Source organism: Rattus norvegicus, chromosome X (genome assembly GCF_021556685.1).
Source record: "Rattus norvegicus strain SHRSP/BbbUtx chromosome X, alternate assembly SHRSP_T2T, whole genome shotgun sequence".
Classification (NCBI taxonomy): Eukaryota; Metazoa; Chordata; class Mammalia; order Rodentia; family Muridae; genus Rattus; species Rattus norvegicus.
In genome coordinates this window covers 147,577,453-147,599,484 of record NC_141554.1, presented here as the reverse complement: position 1 = coordinate 147,599,484, position 22,032 = coordinate 147,577,453, and the positions used below count along the sequence as shown (strand labels likewise).

General features: G+C 41.0%; 1 protein-coding gene across 22 annotated transcripts in view; it reads left to right on the top strand.

Moving 5' to 3' along the window:
* The first annotated feature begins 14,558 nt into the window (after positions 1 to 14,558).
* The window catches only part of Atp11c (ATPase phospholipid transporting 11C), a 184,638-nt gene continuing 177,164 nt past the window's right edge, over positions 14,559 to 22,032 (top strand). For 3 of the 22 annotated variants that reach the window (XM_087600216.1, XM_087600207.1, XM_087600222.1), the window contains exons 1-2: positions 14,559 to 14,620; positions 15,507 to 15,605. In XM_087600216.1, coding sequence (XP_087456342.1) covers positions 15,579 to 15,605 — 27 coding nt within the window. In that variant the 5' untranslated portion in view covers positions 14,559 to 14,620; positions 15,507 to 15,578. Of the gene's footprint in view, positions 15,135 to 15,424; positions 15,606 to 22,032 lie in introns of those variants that run through there. The other 19 variants (NM_001433007.1, NM_001433005.1, NM_001433006.1 and 16 more) reach the window with 9 other exon arrangements.

Here is a 22,032-nt window from a genome sequence, read left to right as displayed (position 1 = left end):
TAGTCTCCTGCCTATGAGACCTTCTGAACTCCAGCATGCAGACAATAGATGACTAATCATGGGGCATGTCTGCTTGTATAAATGTATATAACCAGTTTCCATAATATTTTCTCTTTCTATTTAATACAGATTTGTCTTATGGGTTCTGTTTTCTCTGATTCATACAGAAAACTTTGAGAGGAAGCCATTTTAGCCTCTCATTGCTAATTACAATTTCAACTACTCTCTGGCCTGACTGAACTTCACAGTTCATACATGACTCTTAATATTGTCTGTTGGACTTTGTAGCTCAGTTTGGCCTTGCACTTACAGCAACTCTCTGAACTAGCCTTGCAAGTGTTGAGATTATAGGCATAAGCTGTCCTACCCAACTGTCTGTTTTATTTTTAATAAATCATCTTTTCTTGAGCCCGTTTGAACCAGTTTCTACCCTTTACCTACTGCATTCATTGACTAAAACAATGTACCATATGACTTCCCATCAGTTACTTGAAGCATAAAGAAATAAGGACCTATTTTGATTCACAACTCAAAGGAATATAGCTCATCATGGCAAGAGAGGCATGTACTGGGTGTGGCTTGGTTGTTGTACCCTACAACAAAGATAATGGGGAAATGCCTGTGTCTCCTAAGTTTGTCCCTTTTCTCCTTTTATTTAGTTAGGGCAAATAGTACATGGGATAGATATATCCACCCACATTCAGAGTGAATCTTCTCTCCTTAGTAACACCTTTCTGGAAATACCTTTACAGACATGTCTGAAGGTGTTTCCTAGATGATTCTAAATCAGTCATCTTTTATACCAAGAAGATAATGACAAATATGTTTCACCTCAAGTGACTCTCCTATAGTGACACACACACACACACACACACACACACACACATATATATATATATATATATATATATATATGAAAAGTTATGGAATTACTTCCAAATTGAGTGACAAAGGTTTCCATGGTTGAATTTAGGAATTGAAAGTATATAAATATATATGTACCACATTACCATCCCTATCATCAAAGTAGAAATTGAAATATATGTAATATATGTATATTACAGATATTAAATATAGAGAGAGAATTACAAAGGTCACTGTGTGACTACATTATGGAAATATGTGTTAACTCAAGGACCCCAAATAAACACTGTCTCATGACCTCTAATCACAGTAGTTTGCTGAGGAGCTTTACCTAAGCCTATCTACTCTTTAAATATGTAATCCTTAGATCACAAACAGAAGTAAACACGAATCAATTATTTTCCTGGAAGGCTTTTTATCCAGATTATGCTGGTATTTAAACAATTCGTGGAAAATATGCCACAGCTATAAATAGATTCTCTGTACATTTAAAATCATGAATACTGTTTAAGACCAGTGCCCCAAAGCCAATTAAGGAAATTACTATACATTCTTAAAACAAACAGTAGTTTAAACCAAATAAGACATGAGCTTTTTTTCACTACATTACAATATGAAGTAATAATCAATTTTTATCTGGGCATGATAGTATACAACTATAACCCAAGCATTTGGGAGGCAGAAGTGGGCAGTGTTAGATCACAGATCCTATCTCTGTAGAGATTAGCAATGTCTTATAACCTGTCTACAACTTTGCCTAAACTACTAAACTTCTGTCAGAACCAATGTAGAGTTGCGTAAGATGATTAGTTTCTGAATTTTGATCTTCTATCCTATTTAGTATTTTCACTAAACTGCTTAACTCAGAGTTGTCTCCCTTTAAAATTTTAAACATATTTAAAGAATAATCAATCCTTTTGTCTGTGGGTTGCTGTTGGATTTCCTGTCCAGCTTCCCCACACTGATGGTGCCCATCCTTACTAAAGGATCTTTCGTCTGAAATTGCCTCAGTGTATCTCTTTATGGAAACTAGAAAGAACATTTATTATTGAACACGTATTGCCAGGTATAATAGCTAGGATCTTTAGTCCTAGTACTCAGAAGGCAGAAGCAGGCCGAACTCTGTGAGTTTCTAAGCCATCCTGGTCTACACAGTGTGTTCCAGGACAGCCAAAGCTACATAGTGAGACACTGTCTTGAAACAAACAAAAACAAGCAAACAAGCAAGTAAGCAAAAAGAAAAAGAAAATTTATTAAGTCTAGCCTAGGCTACCACTTAGATCTTGTCTCAAAAATCATAAACAACCAATACAACAAAAACAAAACAAAACACACACAAAACAAACACAAGAAATAACAGCAGCCAGATAAGGCACACGGGCATGGAATACCATAATTACAGGCTGAAGCAATTGTAGAGCCTATGAATTTAAGCTAGTCTGGACTACAAGATAAGACCTAGTCTCAAAATAACAATAACAATGAACTCGGACATCAATATGGTACTTTACAGAGTATCAGAAAGTGAAGCAGAGGGGGTGGAGACAAGTCAGAAGTTAAGAATATTTGTTACTTATGCAGAGAAACTGAGTTCATTTCCCAGCACACACATTGTAGCTCACGGTCACTTGGAACTCTAATTCCAGAGGATCTCACGTCCTCTTCTGAACACATAGGGCCCCTTCATGCACCAGGTGCACATGCATTTGCAGGGAACTCACATGAAATAAATAATAAATAGGTATTTAAAAATGGTTAATGGCTAGGAAGTTAATCGGTCGACTACTTGTCTAGTATATGCATGGTCCCAGCTAGGCTAGATCCCAGGCACCTCAGAAACTGGATGCAGTAGCACATGGGTATAATCCCACCACTCAGGGCAGGAGGACCGAAAGTTCAAAGACATCTTCAACTATATAGTGAGTTTCAAGCCAGTCTGGAACGCATGAGACCCTGTGTAATAGGTAATTCAATAAATAAATATATACAGGCATATACATTCATACATAAATGCATAAGTAAACAAGTAAATGATGAATGAATGAAAAAATAAACATACAATTAAAAATTAAACACAATATACCCCCTGAAAACCCCATCACAGAGCTTTTATCAAGAGTTCTGTACTTTAGGGAATACCCTGTTTTTGATGGACTAAGAACTAACTAGGGGAGGCACTCCTGAAGGAGATATAGAACCTAGTGATCTGGTGTTTAAAGAGAAAAGAAGAAAACCAAACTGTTGCCTGATAAACACACACACAAATGGCCCACAGGATCAATTCCACCCTTTTGTGACTGTTCCATTCTTTGTAGTTAATTTTATTTGGATAACAATGTTGAAATAGCAACAGGCTGGGGAGGCTAGAGACTCACACTGATAACAGTGGGTTAAACTTGTGGAAGCCTGGGGTCATTTAGAAACAAGCTTGTATTTCGGTAAAGTATAACAGGTATTAATGATAGGAGATTGCTCAACAGTCAAGGAATGTCAGTTACCAGAGAAATTGCTTAATTATTAATTATGACTTACAGCTGAGCAAAGTTGAGACATTACCAATTACAGTCTTAGTAGTGTTCTGTAGGAGAAGAGCTAATTAGGTTTTTGTGAGGAATGACAAGACCATTGTGTCTTTGAAGTCCAGTATACTGTCTGGTTGCCTGGGTGATTCTGGGCATTCTATATGGATACACACACTGAAGAATACAGCTCTCCTCTAAATTTTAATGAAATGCACCGTGTAAGTACTTATTTGATGGGTTTAAAGCTTTCTTTTGTCACTGAATGTGCTAGGCTTATGCCAGAATGGATAAGAAAGATTTTCATAAAGCACTGATTAGAGCAGCATGCTATAGGGAGACCAGAATAAAAGAGAGGGAGGGAATGACAAGTAAAAGGCAGGCCAATTGGTGCAGAAGAAATTAAAGCCCTCGCTTCCCAGAGGACTCTGGTTTGTGTCAAGTCGACAACAAAACAAAACAAAATAAAACAAAACAAAAAACACCTAAACAGTACACTCTACTTCATGAAACTATTAGCATAGTGGAGCATGGTAATTGGGGTAACCTGAATCTGTGTTCCCAAGCCTTAGTCACTCATATTTGGTACCAGAACAAACTTGTATTCACCGTGAAGTAAAAACTGTGTTTTACATCAACAAGGAAATACTTCTAGAAATCCTCAAATTCTTAGATAAAGATGTCAGATCTCATTCTCCTATGCATAAGGAGAGGACTGTAGAAGATCCCTGAGCACTTCAGGGTTTACAAAAAGGTTGTGTTTAAATTATTGCAGGCAAAATTTTAAGCAAATGTAGTTGCTACCTATTGAGAGAGAGCTGCCTGTTCACCCAATTCCCCTTTCTTTCTCTTTTTTTTCTTTGCTCTGTGAGCTGTCTTTTAAAAAGGAACTTCCTAGTTTACTAAAGGGTACTGGTAGAGACTAAATGTCTCTCAGGTCAGGATAAGACATAATAAAAATAAATGTTATTTAATATGTCTATACATAAAGTCTCGTATCCTTAGCATTATTCTGCCATCTTGTAGAAGGGCTACTCCCATGTTGCATGTGGCTTGAGTTCCAGAACTGTGGCTATGGAAAGTGAGGGAATGAAGAAAGGACAGACACACAGAGACACACATACAATAAAGCTGGGATCAAGTGCTGCTCTTTAACTGAGTCCTGAAAGAATCCAGAACCTCAGTGTGTTTATTAGGTACAACACAGAGGGAGGGTTTGGCTAGTCTCAGTAGGAGACCTCTTGTAGGCAAGAGTAATATCAGGCTGTAAATGTCCCAGAGGAGGAAGCTAGAGTTGCTAGTGTTTGAGCACACTGGCCAATCATTCATAAACACCTATGCTCAAACTCCCGATGAAAGCTTTGCCATTCCTCTTGAGCCTGACCCATAGAGGCTTTGCCAATTTACCACTGACCAACTGGTTGTGGAGTCATGTCTCAATACACATTCACTCAGGACTTCATCCACGCAGTGATATCTTTGGTCGCCATAGTGTAATGTCCAATAGGGTCTGCTTGGGATCTGAGGACATGCTAACTTGATGATAAAAGGCCTATAGACTCTTGTCATACTGCTGTCCTTCCCTAAGGCCATACCTGAGGCCTCTTGAATTACCTATAACCAAATGACTGGAAAGAAACAAGAAACAAAGTACATTCATATAAAATTTGCATAGGTGTGTTTGTGCTATCCGAGAGGCCATTGAGAACTGCAGAACTACAGCTCCACCACAAAGTACCCCTGAGCAAAAAGTGGGAAGGGACATATCTGGGGAGCAAACCTGGATTTCTAGCATATCTGGGAAAGAGCATGAGGAGCAGGCTTACTCATCATTGTGTTGACCGGGGATTTAGTGCAAGTTTCAAAATAGTACTACTGGAAAACTAAATTATATTTGCCTTTAAATAGCATGTGAAAATAATAAAAACTGAAGTCACGTGTGGTGGGTGGCACATGGCTGTAGTCCCAGCACTAGGCAGGTAAATCAGGGGAGTCACCCAATGTTCTCATCTTCACATGGGACAAATATAGTCTAGAATGTAAATGGTTTGCACAAGAAGCAACTAGTTCACAGCCAAAATTGATACCTCTTAGACAGCTCAGGGTTTTTCCTCCACAGCACATGGGTTATTAGTTCCTTCGTCAAAATCTCCTGAACTTTACCAGTGTGCCGTGCTCATCCCCAAATAACAGGGACTAAAGTGAATAGGAAATCTATGATCCTGGTTTACATATAAGTTTCCACAGCCCACACCTTTAAAGGGCTCATATATTTGTTCTATTTTGCACACGTTGCTGTTTTTGTGAATATTGGTGTATTCATAGTTATATCCTGTGACAAGAAATAATTAGAGCCAAAATGGCAAATTCTTTAGCAAGTAGGGCAAGCTAAATCCTTGCTTAAGAGTGCCAATTGGAATTACCAATGTTAGAAACCGAGCCAGTAAGAACTATACAACTTAAAATAAAACAGACCCCAACAGAGATATTAATTAACTCAAGGTTGGATTTGATTGTTAAGGGGAGTTTGCATCTCTATCACCGCTGGGAAGAGAGCCATTTTAAATGGATTTTGATGGCATCCTGCCTGAATCTTAGTACCTCAGTGATGGCTTGGATGGGATAAAATTTGAATTAATTGATCAGGAACACTAGATGTACAATCTGCTATTATTTTAAAACAATGGAAAGTGGTGAAAATAGAACTGAAGAGTACCCCCATGGTTTGTTAATTTTTAGCTTGGCACCTCAATTTCTATTCTGTTTCTTATGAAGTCCCATCATCTTTCTCAATTGCTTGTTCTCCTACAAATTAAGCATTTTCAGCAGACCAAGATTACTTATTCTCATGCATCCTCTTCACCCAAAAAGACAAGATTCATTCTCTTCTCTTCTTTGACAGCATTTTCTTGTCTTCAGAAAGAAATACTCACCCCTCTCCACTTCCTCAGATATTTACCTTTTTTTTACAGACTTCTTCTGTCTTACTGGGTACTTTGCTTTCTTATGTTTTGCTGGAATTTAAGACAAGGTCTCATCACATATTTGGGCTAGCCTTGAACTCATTATGGTGTTCGGGATAGCTCTTGCCTCATTCTCATCCTATTCAGTGCTGTGCCTATAAACATGTGACAGCATGTCTGCCTTCTCTTTCTGTATTTAAACATGTTTATATGTACCCTTAGTTTGGAACATAGTTAAATCTAATGGCTCTCATAACGACTCTCATAAAACATTTTGTTTCTTTCTCTTTTTAAAAAAGATTTGTTTGTTTGTTTGTTTGTTTGTTTAATGTGAGTGCACTGCAGCTGTCTTCAGACACACCAGAAGAGGACATCAAGTCCCATTACAAATGGCTGTGAGCCACCATATGGTTGCTGGGAATTGAACTCAGGACCTCTGGAAATGCAGTCAGTGCTCTTAACCAAGGAACCACCCCTTCAGCTCCTTATTTCTTTCTTTTAACTATCAAATTTTGTAAATGAACACTTTATACCTGTAAACTCCTGAAATCTAGCTTCTAGTCCAACTACCCATGAAACTATTCTCTTAAAGCTCATATATGATTTCTGAAACATTAGGTAAAATTACACGTTTCAATTCTTATTTTCTGTGGCCAGGAATAAAATCTTGAAATTCACAGCATACTTTATACACCAAACTCTAATACCAAGTATTTCCATGTACATTAGGCAGTTTCATTTAATCATTATTGCTGTTTCAACATAGTTGAAATTAATTCATAAATTTCTTCACTGTGTTTTCTCTCTGAATGACTTTCTTATATATGGCAAATATATCTCCTGCAAAATCAGGGATCATATCTGTCATGTTCATAGCTATTTCTATCACATTACTTTGGTGTAGTCAGTGTTCAAAACTATTTGTTGAGATAAGTAATAAATGGACATCATTCTCCCACTAAGGAAGCTTCAACTTCCTAGAATAATTTTGAATTCACTCCTTTTCTTTGACCTGTATATTAGATCAGCGATCAAATCTCATCAATTGTGCCACCAAAATGTTAGAATCATGGATTTTCAATCAGTTTAACCTCTTTGACTCCTTCCTATGGTATTTTCTACTTTGGTCAAGGTTTGCAACACATTACTTTCTTCATCTCCAAAATGGTGGATAATAGCTGTACTTACCTTTATCAGATCAGTAAGTACAAATGGGATAATTTGTATAATGCATGCAGCATCATGGCATAGAGCAAGAACTCAGAGAAGGAAAGCTATTAAAATTGTGCAGCTTCCCACAGGGCACATTAACTTACTACTTCTTCTTTTCTTGAAATATTCTCTATTTCTTGCTGTCCACTCAAATGCCTACTCATTTTTAAATTGTTATGTTTATGTTTGTATTCAAAAGCTGAACTGACTTCAAAGGCTTACAAATAAAATATCAGACTCTGGTTTCACCTTTACCAACTTCTGGTCTGCATTTCTAGAGTAATAGCTTATAGTAATTTTAGCTGCTTTAGTTACATATTTCCACATAAAATCCTTGTATCTGTATCTTAACTTTATGCTGCTGTGAACAAATTATTTGAGGAAAACAACTTTAAAAGGGGAAGATTTCTTTTCACTAACAGTTTCAGAGGTTTCTGCCCCTGGTCAGTATACTCTACTGATATGGGCCTGAAGACATTATGACCAGAAGACCACCGAGGAAGGATGTGATGGAACACAGCAGTTTACTTCATGCTGTATGGAAGAGGAAGGTCAGGGACATCATGCCCTTCAAATGAACTCCTATCCTCACGGACTTACGTCCCCTAGTGACTTACTTCATCCCACCAGATACCACCACTCACTACCTCCTAAGAATGGCATCAACATATGAGCCCATCAATGGAAAGACCTTGGGATTCTATCACCTCTGGATACCTTCATACCTTGATACCCAGACTTGGGACCATGTTATCAACACATCTATCTTTTGGGACATACTTTATATCTAAACCAAAACTATCAATATTTCTTGATCCCTTGATTGTTAGATAGTGCTTGTTACCATTTTGGTATGGAATACAAAGATTTAGATTTCACACATTACTGCAAATTTTTCTGTCATCATCCTATGTCAGTAAACTCACAGGCAAGCACTTTAACATTGTGCTACATCCTTACTACTGATGGAATATTTGAATAGTTTTGGCTATGTAAATTTTTATCAATGTGAGCCAAGTCAAATTTTATTATGACTGATTTATTTTTTTTTTAGGGCCTCCATGCTACCCCCAAGTACTCTCAGACCCAGACAGCCCACAAACCATTCCAGCGTGGCAAGGTGCCTTAAAGTTAGTTCTGGCACCTGTGGGGCTATATGGAACTAACCATAATTTATCTCTGGTTAGTATCTCTTCCGGTGGCTCTCTACTAGCCACAAACTCGCTGGTTCCAGCTACCCAGTAAAATCGGGGCTCTAGAAGTCAGGGCTGGCCTATCATGACTCCCTCACACGGACTCTGCCCACACTGCCTGCAACCGCCTCCTGGTAGTTATGGTATAAACTCCCAACTACCCTGTGAAATCATGACTCAGTAAGCTGTAATTTATCAATCAGATTTATGTGTTAAATTATCAATCCACAATACATCTAGACAATAAACTCACAACCAATTGATAAGGATATAAACATCTGCCTAGATAAGATAAATTTACCTATAGAAATCCATCCCTTAAGATATATACATAACTACCTTATGAAGAGCCATTCAAGACCACCAGGATCTGGGTCGTCCTTCTCCATCTCCATCTTGATTCTCCCACTTTCCCTTCTCTCTCGCCTTACAAACACTTTGTCCCTGCCTTACCTTTTTACTGTCCAATCATGGCCTTGACCTAACTTGTGCAAGCCCTTACCTGTATATAGACATCAACCTACAAGGTACTATGAAGGAAGGCTTCATGTTACAGGAACAGTGTGTCACCAAAGTTGCTACGGATTCTTTTTTTTTTTTTTTTATTAACTTGAGTATTTCTTATATACATTTCGAGTGTTATTCCCTTTCCCAGTTTCCGGGCAAACATCCCCCTCCCCCCTCCCCTTATCGGTGTTCCCCTCCCCACCCTCCCCCCATTGTCCCCCTCCCTCCAACAGTCTAGTTCACTGGGGGTTCAGTCTTAGCAGGACCCAGGGCTTCCCCTTCCACTGGTGCTCTTACTAGGCTATTCATTGCTACCTATGAGGTCAGAGTCCAGGGTCAGTCCATGCATAGTCTTTAGGTAGTGGCTTAGTCCCTGGAAGCTCTGGTTGCTTGGCATTGTTGTTCATAAGGGGTCTCGAGCCCCTTCAAGCTCTTCCAGTTCTTTCTCTGATTCCTTCAACGGGGACCTATTCTCAGTTCAGTGGTTTGCTGCTGGCATTCGCCTCTGTATTTGCTGTATTCTGGCTGTGTCTCTCAGGAGAGATCTACATCCGGCTCCTGTTGGTCTGCACTTCTTTGCTTCATCCATCTTGTCTAATTGAGTGGCTGTATATGTATGGGCCATATTGGGGCAGGCTCTGAATGGGTGTTCCTTCAGTCTCTGTTTCAATCTTTGCCTCTCTCTTCCCTGCCAAGGGTCTGATTTATTTTCTTAAACAGCATTCCGTTTTCCTTTGGATTTAAAATTAGCTTGTTATTTATTTTTATTTTTTTAGTTTGTCTGTTTTCTTCCAGTGAGGGCTATCCATCATTAATTTCTTACTACATTTTTCATAGGACTGTAAATCCTCTCTTTTTAATTCTATTGCCTATATTGCCAAACACATCAGATAATCAGGACCTCTTTCTTTTAGAGCATTTCTTGTTAATCTTTTTACTTTCCTTTGCTCTCTTTAGTTTGCCACATAACTGCTTGCCTTGTATTTCCATCCATTATCATCCAGAGAATTCTCTTTTGTTCCTTTTATGTTCATACCTGTTTTCATGTCTTTTTTGGTTCATATTCTTATTTGAAGGAATGTACATTTCGTAGCGTCTGTACAGTAGCTTCCTAGAAATGGAGACTCAAATTTTATAACATTAGGATGTAACTGGAATACAGCACTTGTGTATCTGGCATGATGCCCTGGATTTTATCACCAATAAAATACATAGACACAGAGAGATACACACACACACACACACACACACACACACACACATGCACACACACTCCTCCTCAGTATATAGTCATTGTTCCTCCAGACATGTCTATTTATATTACTTAGTGAATTATTTTTACTTTTCAATTTTTATTGCTTTTCTGGGTTGAGATGCTTTCTTGCTTCCTGACCCTGACCTTTTAATGGACAATTCTCTAATACATCTATCTGCTCCTCCTTTTTGAAAGCAAAACCGTGAGCTCTTCCTCAATCACCTTAGACTTGTGCCATTCTCTATGTTTATGAACTTCACCTGTCAGTATCCTAGGATGTAATTAATATAGGGTACTTGTACCACAATAACAGGGAGACCCAGTGGCATCTAAAGAAATGTCATTTAAGCTAAGAACTGAAGTATGAATCCCTAAGATAAGTAAAAGCATTTTAGCAGAGATGGTTGCCTGTGTAAATGCTATTAGGAGAGAGGGAGAGCTTGGGAAACTCCATTAAGTAGAGCCTGGTAAGTCAGAGGGATAGTTGCCTACTTGAGGCTAGAAAAGAGAGCAGAGGCTGGAGAATTCAAGATCTTGTAGGTGATATTAGGGAGGACTCTGGCTTTTGTTAAAGGCAAAGTGAAGACCCTGAAAAGTCTTAAGAACGTCCGTGGTTTTATAGTATTTTGACAAAAAGTCTCTGTAGGCCAGACTGGTCTTGAACTCAAGGCAATCTTCTTGCCTCATCTTTTCTAGAACTAGGATTACAAGCATGAACCACCCTTCCACCTTTAGGGGAATGATTTGATCTATTTCCCAGAGATTTTGGGGGTTATTATGTGAACAGTGATTTGGGAAGGATCAACAGGAAGGATAATATGGACAAAGTTGGTCTTAAACATCAAGGGACAGCCTTGCCAAGGGGAACATTTTGCATATGTGAAAATTATCTTAGGAGATGGACCTGAACGCTCAGCATATGCAACTGAAGTTCTTCAACTTGTTGATAATGGGCAATTTAGACTCAGAAGAAACTCTTTTACTCTTTTCTCCTTTAAAAAATTTTGGGACTAAGTAGAAGATATAATTAATCCTTCCTGGCCATTTACTTCTGGCTGATTTACTGTATTCCTATTTGATGCCATTCAGGGACTGGCCTGCTGAACCATAGGGTCTGTTTGGCATTCCTTCTGGTGATCTTTCAGAGTAGGAGGTAAGAAGCTGCAAACGGCTTGGGGGTTAAGACAGAGAAGGGCTCCAAGATAGAAATGGGGCAACTGGATCACTCCTTCGAATTCCTAGGCTTCAAGCTTTCTCTCTAGTCAAGTTTAGGAGAGGTTAGATTCCTTTCTGAATTGCCTGGAAGCCATGGCTTCTGTTGCAGTCTGCTGACACCCTGCAATAGTTGGCATTATGTACCATTACTGGTCATGACAGTTTGAGCAGGAGGAAGGTGGTTTCTGTAGCTCTGTTTATGGAGTTGGCTGAATACACCTGCTAGCTGATGGTCTGCTTTTCATAGACATCCTCAGCACCTAGGTTTTCTTTGGAAACTGTGAAGAGGCACTGAAAGACCAAAAATAATTTCTTCCTGTCTTAAAAAAACTTCACAAAGGAAGGATTCTACGGGCTATTTGCAAGAGCAACTCTAATCTCAGGTTGAGCTTGAGGTATGGAAAAAATCGCTTTTTGCATAAATCTCATGTTTTGGTAAATACAGTTTGATTGGTTTGGAATTGCAATTTTATAGGGAAGCAAATTACTCAGGACTCAGGAGTATGGGTGTTGTGCTGCCATAAATTAAAAAGACAAAGAGATAGTGGAATCTAATAACAAATGAAATGTGAACAATGATTTTACTACGTCCCAAGGGATCTTAAATTCACCACTTTCAAAGCGCAGTCAAATTTACAAAGTTTTTCGAATGCCCATTTTTCAAAGTCTGCACAAACCTATGAGCAGAGTACATTTACTTCCATCCGCTTCACGGAGAAAGGATTTACCAGCGAAGCTCCCACCCCGAACTGTCTGAAACAGTTTTCCACTACTTTTTTAGTCAAAAAGTTTACATTTCTTTGATAAAGATTCTAGATTTCTCCCTGGATGGCTATCAATCTTGGGGTTACAACCTGCGACTCAAGGCAGAGGTGGCCGCCCATCGTCAATAAGAGTTACAAGAGCCAAGTTAAAAGTGTAGAGCAGAAAAAGATTTAGGCAATGTGGTCACATTGATAAAGGACAAAGAAATCCAGTGGCAGCTCCTTCAATACTTCTCCCCAAAGGACATGCACATCAAAACACTCTCAGGCAAAGTGTGGTCCCACCTAGCATTGACCTAGCCACATTATCATCTGGATTTTAGTTTCATATTGTAAGATGGTCTGACAAATCGTTAGAAATGTGTAGAATCTCTTCTCTGGACAAATTTCCCTTTCTGGCAGGGAGTTTTTTCATCACCAACTAGGGGATTCCCCTGTAAATTTCCATTCCTTTGGGATCCATTGTTTCAAAACTGTGATGTATAGTCAGACTGAGAGACACAAATGTCTCCTGAGAATATCTTTATTTCTGTCAGGCACATTACTGAGTGGTAATAACTCCCTTCACTTCCCCATTTTAGTATTAAGAATAGTGTCTGTCACATAAAAGTCAACTAATAACCAGTAAATGAATTTCTGTGTTCAGTACAAGTCAGGAAAAAACAACTTCACTTAAAAGCAATTCCTTGGAGTAGAGAGCACAGTATTATACATGTTGTCGATTAAGTATCCTACTATCTAATTAATACAAATGTTAAGAGTTCTTACAAATCCTTCCACACACCTTAAGTGTGGGCAGAAAGTCATAGCAGGGAAAGAAGAAATGGTGGACTTTACCTCTAGGCAGTTAGAGCCATTCAGGAACTAATTTAAGTCTCTTGCATTTGCACTTTATTGTGCTTGGGCTCCTCCTTGACCACAGAAACAGGGTCAAACTTCATAGCTTGTTTCTATGAATGCTTAGGGGTTAGCTTTCATTTGTAATGCCCCGCCCACAGGTGTCCTGGTTCCTGCTTGACAGAGTGGCTGTGTTCCTTTTCTTAGGCTGCACTGTACTTTCCAACTGACCTCTCCTTCTCTCCCCAGGACTTTGTTCCCTGGGCTCCTCCGAAGCCTTCCCACATGTCCAGGCTTGCATTATTCTCCAGCAGCTCTGTTTATAAGTTTGGCCCAATGAAAATTTCATGGTTTTCCGGAGAGTTTCCCAGGATCCTTTGCAAAGACATTGCCCTCTCCCCTGTTTCCTTTAGCATTAGAAATCATTACATTCTAACATGTAGGTTTTACATGTTTGTAGCTTGTAACTTCACTTCGGCCAGCCTACTGGGGAGGTCTTTTAAAACACATTGCTGTTTCCAGCTTCTAGAAAAAAAATGCAGTAAATGTTTGTTGAGATCAAACTATCCTTCGAGGGTAAAATGAGGAGTGCCCTAGCCTCCTCACATTAAAATCCCTTCAGGAGTTCACATTAGGTCAAGAGACTAGCTGAACCCAACCTTTCTAGGCTGGCGAGAGAACAGGCCTCTCTGTACAGAACTGCCTTTACCTACTTCTTTAATGTGTTTATAGAAGAATTGGAAAGTTCTCAGCTCACAGCCTAGGGCGGGCCTCCTCAGAGGATGGTGGAAAAAAAGGGTGAGAGCGTAGAGAACTGTCCGGGCTCAAGGGACTACTTGAGCAAGCTTTCATTTTTACGTTTTAAACTTTTGTGTATTATAATTGTTAAGTTAGCAAATTGAGGGCATGCAGGATTTCATGTGGCGTAAATGTTGAGTTCTGGGAAAGTTTTTCAGCACTCGGGGCTTTACGTAATTTATCCTCCTCATCACATTTCCCACAACTAAGAATCTACCCAGTGTTTCTGATTTCCACACGCAGCTGGTGGGTGGGAACCCTGGTTTAGCCAAACAGTCTCAGCAACACAGTGAGCAGACCCGTGTCGGGCATGTGGGGGAGCTCCCAGCCCACAGTAACAGCCCAAGAGAACCGATGGACTACAACTCCCAGGTTGCACTGGGAGCGTGGAAAAGGGCGGGCGATCAAGGAGAGGGTGGCAGGGAAATCCCGCCCCGCTTCGCAGCACCAACGACACAAAGCCCGACTTTACAACCTCCTAGAGAAAGTGGAAGTAAGAGGGCTTAGGCGGGGTAGACAGACGAAAGAAAACGCAAACCCAAAAAGCCCCAACCCAAACCCAAACTACGAGGTGAAGACGGCTTAGGTGGGACCCGAGAGGGGAGCGTCTCCCGTCTGTAGCCTAGGAGGGGGCGGCTTTTGTAACTACTCCCACCGCCCGCGCCTTGCCGCGCCCGCCCGCGCCAGGGTCTCCTCAGTCCCTGGCTAGTCCGGAGTCTTCCCTCAGGGAGCGGCCACTCCCGGGCAGGAAGCGGGCGCGTCCAGCAGCCTTGAGGCAGGCCACGCCAAGGCTCTTCTCAGCCAGAAGTGCTGGTCGGAAAGCGCGGGGCCGAGGAAGGACTGCCAGTGAAGCGGTGCCACGGACGAGTTAGGGCCGGGGTGAGGGAGAGCTTGGCTTCTCACAGACCCCTGGGAGTAGTGTCAGGCGAGGCGTGGGGACGCCCGAGAGGGGCGTCCGCTGGAGCTAGCGAGTGGGGAGTCGGGCGGGGGGCTTAGCGGCAGGACGAGTGTGAGGCGCGGGGTGCTGAGGCGGGCGCTAACGGGGAGTCTGGAGCGCCACCCCCCCCCCGCAGGGAGAGCCGCGGCCGCTCCACCAACCCTCCCCCGCGCGCCCGGCTCGCTTCTAGGCGGGCTGCAGCGGGAGTGCCGGGCGGTGCTGGGGCCAGATAAGGGGAGCAACGGGGCCGCCGCCCCCGAGCCGGGCAGGCCGGGGCTGGGGGCGGGTCGCGGGGGAAGGCGGGGCGGGGCGGCGCGCGGGGGCGGGCGGGCGGTTGGGCGGCCGGGGGCGGGGGCGCGCAGAGGCGAGGAGGGCAGGCGGCGGGCTGGCGGCGGGGCAGGCGAGCTAGCTGTCCGCTTTGCGCCGCGGGCCCACGCCGCAGTGTGTTTTGTGGACGGCGCCTTCCCAGACAGCCCAGTGGAGCCCAGCCTGGCACCCCGCAGCCTCGGACGCGATGTTCCGCCGGACCCTCAATCGTTTGGTGAGTACACTTGCTGCGGCTCCACGCGTACCCCGGTGGCTGGTTCCCTGGCCCCCGCCGCTCCTTCCCAGTACCCGTGCGAGGGGACGAGTGGGACGCGCCAGCCCCTCTTCTCCCTCCTCTGCTTTTTAACGGAAACCCGGCACTCCGGGTGGCCTGGGTGGGGAGGCAGGTGGGGTTCTTGGCTGTCCCACCCCTGCTCCAGGACATTTCAGCCAAGGCTCCCCGGGGCTCTGAAGAACTCTGCCTCCTGACTGGGGATCGCCTCCGAGTGGCAGGCGCGCGGAACTCGGGGCGGGGGGCTCCCTGGGGCGGGGGGGGGCTCAGTTTCCCAATTAGTAGAAGATGGCGTTGGATTATCGGGGAGGAAGCTTTCTTTTGTTTCCTCAGCCACGAGCACGTGGAGGTAAACCTAGACCTGTCACTGTGGCCCAAAAGAAGAGCTAGGGGTCTGAGAGAGCTGGAGGCTAAACCAGGGTTCAGCCTCGTCCCGGGTTCGGCCCGGTGGGGCGGCCGCTGACCAGAGGCCAGGCAAACTTTGAGGACTCAGCCTCTAAGCTCACCTTGAGGGCGAGAGAAAAAGCGAGGGCACGGTGGGCTGAGGCCAGCAAGCGACAGCGGGAGGCTGCACCAGCCTTGCAGAGCTTGGAGCTGAAGCCTCTCAGAGCTCCGTTGGTTCCAGACTTGGAATCCATCCGGTAGCTGAGCTCCTGGGGCCACGTTTTCAATCCCCTCCAAGACCCCAGAAAAGGGAATTTCATCTCTGTGATAATTTTTGGCACGGAGATGGGGGGACTCTATTTCTGTCTGCTATTGACTTTTTGGATTAACCTGTTTACTCAGAGGGTACATTAAGAATTGAGCAAAGTAGAGCAGTTTACTTATATGCTGTTTGTAGTAACTTACCAAATTTCCAGAAGAGGTGTCAGGGAATAGGACTTTATTTCTGCCAGGGATGTTAAAGAAAGCCTTCATCATAAAATTTCGGTGCCCCCCCCCACTCCTGTTAAGGGGAAAGAATGCGGAGTGCTTCCCCCTTCCGTCTTACGATAGATTTAAGAACTTGACAATTTGATAACTTTGTGGGGTCATTTCTAATTAAATCTTTGGTGACATATTTTTTCGTAGTTCAGATCAATTTGCTGTCATCCCCCCCCCCCGTATTTGAAACTTTCAAAAATGTTCCCTGCTAAATCACACTTAATCCCCTTTTGCAGCATCAGCATAATAATACTGTTACGGTTTTGCTAAATGTTTATTTCACTCAGAAACATGCAAAGGAAGGTGGAGGTGATTATTACCTGTGGCATTGAGCTGCAAAGCTTGTGCACATCAAGGATCTCAAGAGCCATGGGAATTGAATTGTGTTGGATGCTTTTTGGAAGCAAGTGACTACAATTTGTTCTCACATTTACAGCCTGAGACTGTAAAAGAGCATTGTACCTCCTAGTTCTGTTTCACATAGATTCTTGTGATTTTGAAGTGTTGTTTTTGGGGCGATAAAAAGGGAAAGGTGACACGAAAGCTAATTGTAATGCTTAGCATAGGGTAGTCTTTTCCCATGACACTCATATGTTAGAAACGAACTGGTGTCCAGGTCATAGTAAATTCATAAAATAAAGATGCTGACATCCCCATTTTTAAGACTTTGGTCATTTGGAATTAAACATCTGGTTTTGATCCAAAAGCACTTCCCACTTGGCTTTCTTTTACAAAGCATGATCTGCATTGTATCTGTAAAAATGAAGCAGTGCTGGCCCACAAAGCTAGGGCATGCAGTGGAATTTGCAGCAGTTGTTGAGGTGCCAGCCTGCTGGTACTTTGCATCTCTCCCAAGATTTCTGCAGAGACTCACTTTTGCTCACAGTAAAGGGAGCTTTGACCTCATTGTTTCAACTAAGATGTCCAGCTGTTCACATTCTACTGCACAACCCTGACTGTGATAAGTCCTAGGAATTTGTTCCAGTGTCATAAGCTGGAAGGTTCTTAGGAGTTCTCTCTGAGCTCTAGGCCTAGAGAAAGGAATTAAACTGCAAATCATCATTGCACTGAATATGCTATCAAACACTGTTGCTAAAAATGACTTGAAATTTGGGGGCTGGGGTGGGAAAATTTTTAATCTCTTAGATTGGTAAATTCTGTGCTATTGTCATCCACGAGGAGTACATTCTTTGGTACTGCACACATTTAAATCACTAGATCAGTAAATTAAAGATTTAACTGAAACCTTCACACTTACACGGCCCAGAGATGTAGTCCAAATGCTGTGTTATCCTTACAATTGTTTTAATATTTTAGAGATAGGGATAGGAATTCTTTTGAAATCAATTATGATGTTTTGGTGGTCATGTACATCTGAAATTGACTTTGAATTGTTACATAAATTATAGTAGTGTTGGTTCTAGTTGCTGTTCATTGAACAGTAGAGAACAGCGTGTTAAAATGACAATTTCTTTGTGTCTTAAACCTGGTATAGGAGGTCAGAATCTTGTAGGAATCACATCATCTTCCGAATAGCTCAGTGATGTTTGTTGAGTCATTTTTAAAATGTCATTTCTTTTTCCCAGCTCTTCTCTTTCTGAGCTAAAAGAAAAGTGATTAATTGTACTTTCTAAAGACACAGCCATGGCATTACATCTTTGCCACTAATAATTGTCATTTCTGATGAATTACAACTTTAAAAAAATTTAAGACAGTATCTCATATGGTACAGGTACCTTGAACTCAGTGACCTTGAGTTCCCGATACTTGCGTCCACCTTCCAAGTGCTGAGCTGTAGGTGTTTTCTACAATTGCCAGGATCTGTTTCCTTTTGACAGCCTTTGTGAGGCTTTGCACGTCTGTTTGCATTTAAAGAGCTATTTATATATATATATAGGAGTATACCGTAGCTGTCTTCAGACACACCAGAAGAGGGCATCAGGTCCTATTACAAATGGTTGTGAGCCACCATGTGGTTACTGGGAATTGACCTCAAGATCTCTGGAAGAGCAGTCAGTGCTCTTAACTGCTGTGCTCTCTCTCCAGCTCCCTGTTTTTGGTTATTGAGACAGGATCTCCTATATAGTTCCAGCTGGCCAGGAACTCACTCTGTAGACCAAGTTGGCCTTGAATTCAGAGAACCACCAGCCTCTGCCTCTGGAGTCCTGGGATCAAAGACATGTGCCACAAAACCTAGTTACTTATTTCTTTTTGTAGATCATCTAGTCTGCTTTGAACTCTCTCCATCCCACTGCCTTAGCTAATGCTGAGATTACAGACAAGTATTTTGACAGTTTGAGTTAGAAGATTAGAGGGTTTGGTAGTACAGCATTTTGGGAGTTAGGCCTGTGGGGTGTATTAAAAGCACTACTTGTTCCTAGTCAACATCTCCATAAAAACAACAAACGCGAAATAATAGTTTTGCCTGTTCAATTATTTTGCTTCAGAGGCAAATTTAAGTGGAAATCTGAACTAGTTGAAATTTAAATTTCCAGGTCATGGACTTAGATGTCATCCTGTATTTTATTAAAATTTGTAGTGATTATAGGAATTTTATAGTCTTGTATTAAGTTTTGTAATCTATAGGATTAAAGGCTTCTTAACAGTCTGTCATAAATTTCTCCCATTTAGTTTAATAAATTATTTCTTGCTAAAGATTCAAATAAAATTCCCTAATAAAGTAGATTAGGTGATTGTATTGAGTAGGTGCTGTCAATTTAATTTTTTGGAGGGATATTTGATGGACAGTTCATTGATAATAAAGCTTACCAGTATTGTGGAAAACTCAAACTGTATTGTTCTATAAAGAAAATGTCTTACCAGAGAGACTGGTTTAGGCTGCATCAAGAAGAATGAAAATTTTAAATAAGGCTACAAACGCAAAATAAAAATTAATGAAACATGTAGTTAATTTATTACTTTGAGTCCAGAGAAAGGACACTTTAATAAAACAGTATGTGTAGAGAAAATTAATTAAAGTAATTCAGGTAACTGCTTTTTTGTTCCAGGAGCAAGAAGGTTTTTGGCTTCCTTGTGAAATTATAAGGGTATTATTACAGTGTTTTTTCTGTTTCATTTCCCTAATAAACTTGCCTTGATATTACTGAGTGTCATACATACTGGTTTTATGTTACTGGGTTTTGAAGTATGTCTGTATGTATGCATTACCATATTTTTGCATTCACGTATCTCTTAACAGATTTATACATGTTGGCATCTACCAGATAGTTCTGACACTTGTGGGTTCCTACAGTTGAACTGAGCCCTACCTAAAAGCAACCTTTTTACCATACTGCATTCATTGTAATTACTTATGAATTTGTATGGCTTTCTAAACTAGCATTTCTTCACAGGGAAAAAGTTAAACCCTAATCCCTAGGGCATATGTTCTGTGTGATAAATTTTCCCACATAGTTGGAGGAGAATCCCCAATAGAGAAAGGCTGTTTTAGATTGAACCTAATTGGGGGTAGCTTTTAACACTATGCTTGGTACTTAGTAGATGTTTAATGATTAACTGTTGAAAATACAGCTTTTAAATCTTTCACATAGATGATAATCTTTACTTATGAGCAGTGATTTATAGTAAATTCCGTTATTGTTTGGAGTGATTAAAGAATGGGGAGTTCTAGTTCATGAGAGTGAAGGATTAGCTGTTCTCCAAGAATTACAGTATATACATCAAATGCTGAAGCTATACTGACCATAATGTATTCTTTTGTAGGTGCTTTAGTTATTTTTATGGTGTTGGGAGTATTGTTTTACTCAACAAATACTAAGCACCTACTACCGACTGGACAGTGTGATAGATCTTGGAGAATGTATTGTGAGCAATGCCAACAGAATGTCTGTCCTGAGACGCTTTATTGTATGCATAACTATAGCCATAGAGGGCATGATTACTGCACTTGTAAACTTTGTGGTATCCCAGAAGTCTTAGTCCTCATGAATAAGTTAATGTTAGATAATTACTATTAATGCTATATATACTTACTACTATTTATCGGAATACCAAAAATAGGTTATATGATTTATTATTTTCCAGTGGCTTTAATGCCAGATAAAATTTTGGTTGCAATTTGATAACCTTTGATATGCTTGGGAAATTGTTCTTTTGAAAATAGTTGCTAGGCTGAAACTTTTGCAAAGTAAGAAACCTATTTAGAAGTGTTTTACTGCAATTTGGGGGAAAAAGATAAATCGGTAAGTCTCTTTTCTACCCTCCACCCTCCTTTCTTTGAAAGAGTCTTGTGAGGTAACCCTGGTTAGCCTATTAGCTACGTACTTCTAGGCTACTCTCAAACTTCTAAAATCTTTCTTTCTGGGCCTCCCAAGTGCTGAGATTACAGGCATGTACCATCATAACTCTTTACAGATAGAGACAGATTTTTCTGCAGAAGTATTTCTTTATTGATTTAAACAGTTGAAAGCTGAGAGTGCTTCCTAAATGCCTTCAGTTAGCATTTCTTATTTGTTGATTTTGTGTTACTGCTAATTTTTTCATCCTTCACTTTTGAATTTATTTTTATTTTTCAGTGTATGAATGTTTTTGTCTGTCTATAGATACTGAGCCTGAATCTTCTGAAAAACCAGTCGGAGGGGTGGGCTAGAAATTTATTTTAATTTTTACGATGGTAAAACAATCTTATGTGTAAATTATCTATTCCAGAGCTTCTATACAAATGCTTGCAGAAACGATACCTGTTAGGCCCATTTCCAGATCAGGAAGTATTCTTAAAGCTGAGCTGTCTCTTTAGGCCTCTGCTCTGCTCTGGTCCAGTCCAGACATGTCTGGTCCAATCCAGTCCAGTATTGTCCAGTCTGGTCTGGTCCTGGTCTCTCCTTTCCTTCTTTCTCTTTCTATTTTGAGACAGGTTCTTGCTATGTAGCCCAGGGTGGACTGGAACTTACTAAGTAGACCAAGCTGACTTTTAAATCATACAGATCCACCTGTTTTCTGAGTGCTGGAATTAAAAGTGTATGTCAGACTAACTATTCTCTAATATTTACTAAATTTTATTTTTATGGGTATGGGTATCTTACCTGTGTCTGTTTGTGTACCATGTATGTGCCTGTGGAGACCAGAAGGGTATTGTACCACCTATCGGGGGCAGTATGACCAGTAGTTCCTGGAAGAAACCCTTTGTCTTTACGGTGCTTAACGAATTACCTTGATTTGCCAATTTAAATACTGGTTTGTTGAATGGAAAAAGTCAAGGTTGATTGCTTATCAACCATGGTTGATCAGTTCTTTCAAAGAGGGCAGACATATAAGGTGCAAAATAAACACATTTTTTCCTGATGTTTGAGTTTTCTGTACATGCGTAGTGCTTTAAAACAGATAACTTCTGATGTCTGAAATCCCGGAGATGGGATGCTTTCTCTGGTTGGCTGAAAGAAGGTTCTGACTTTTCCAAGATAATTGGGTATGCTTCACAAATTTATTT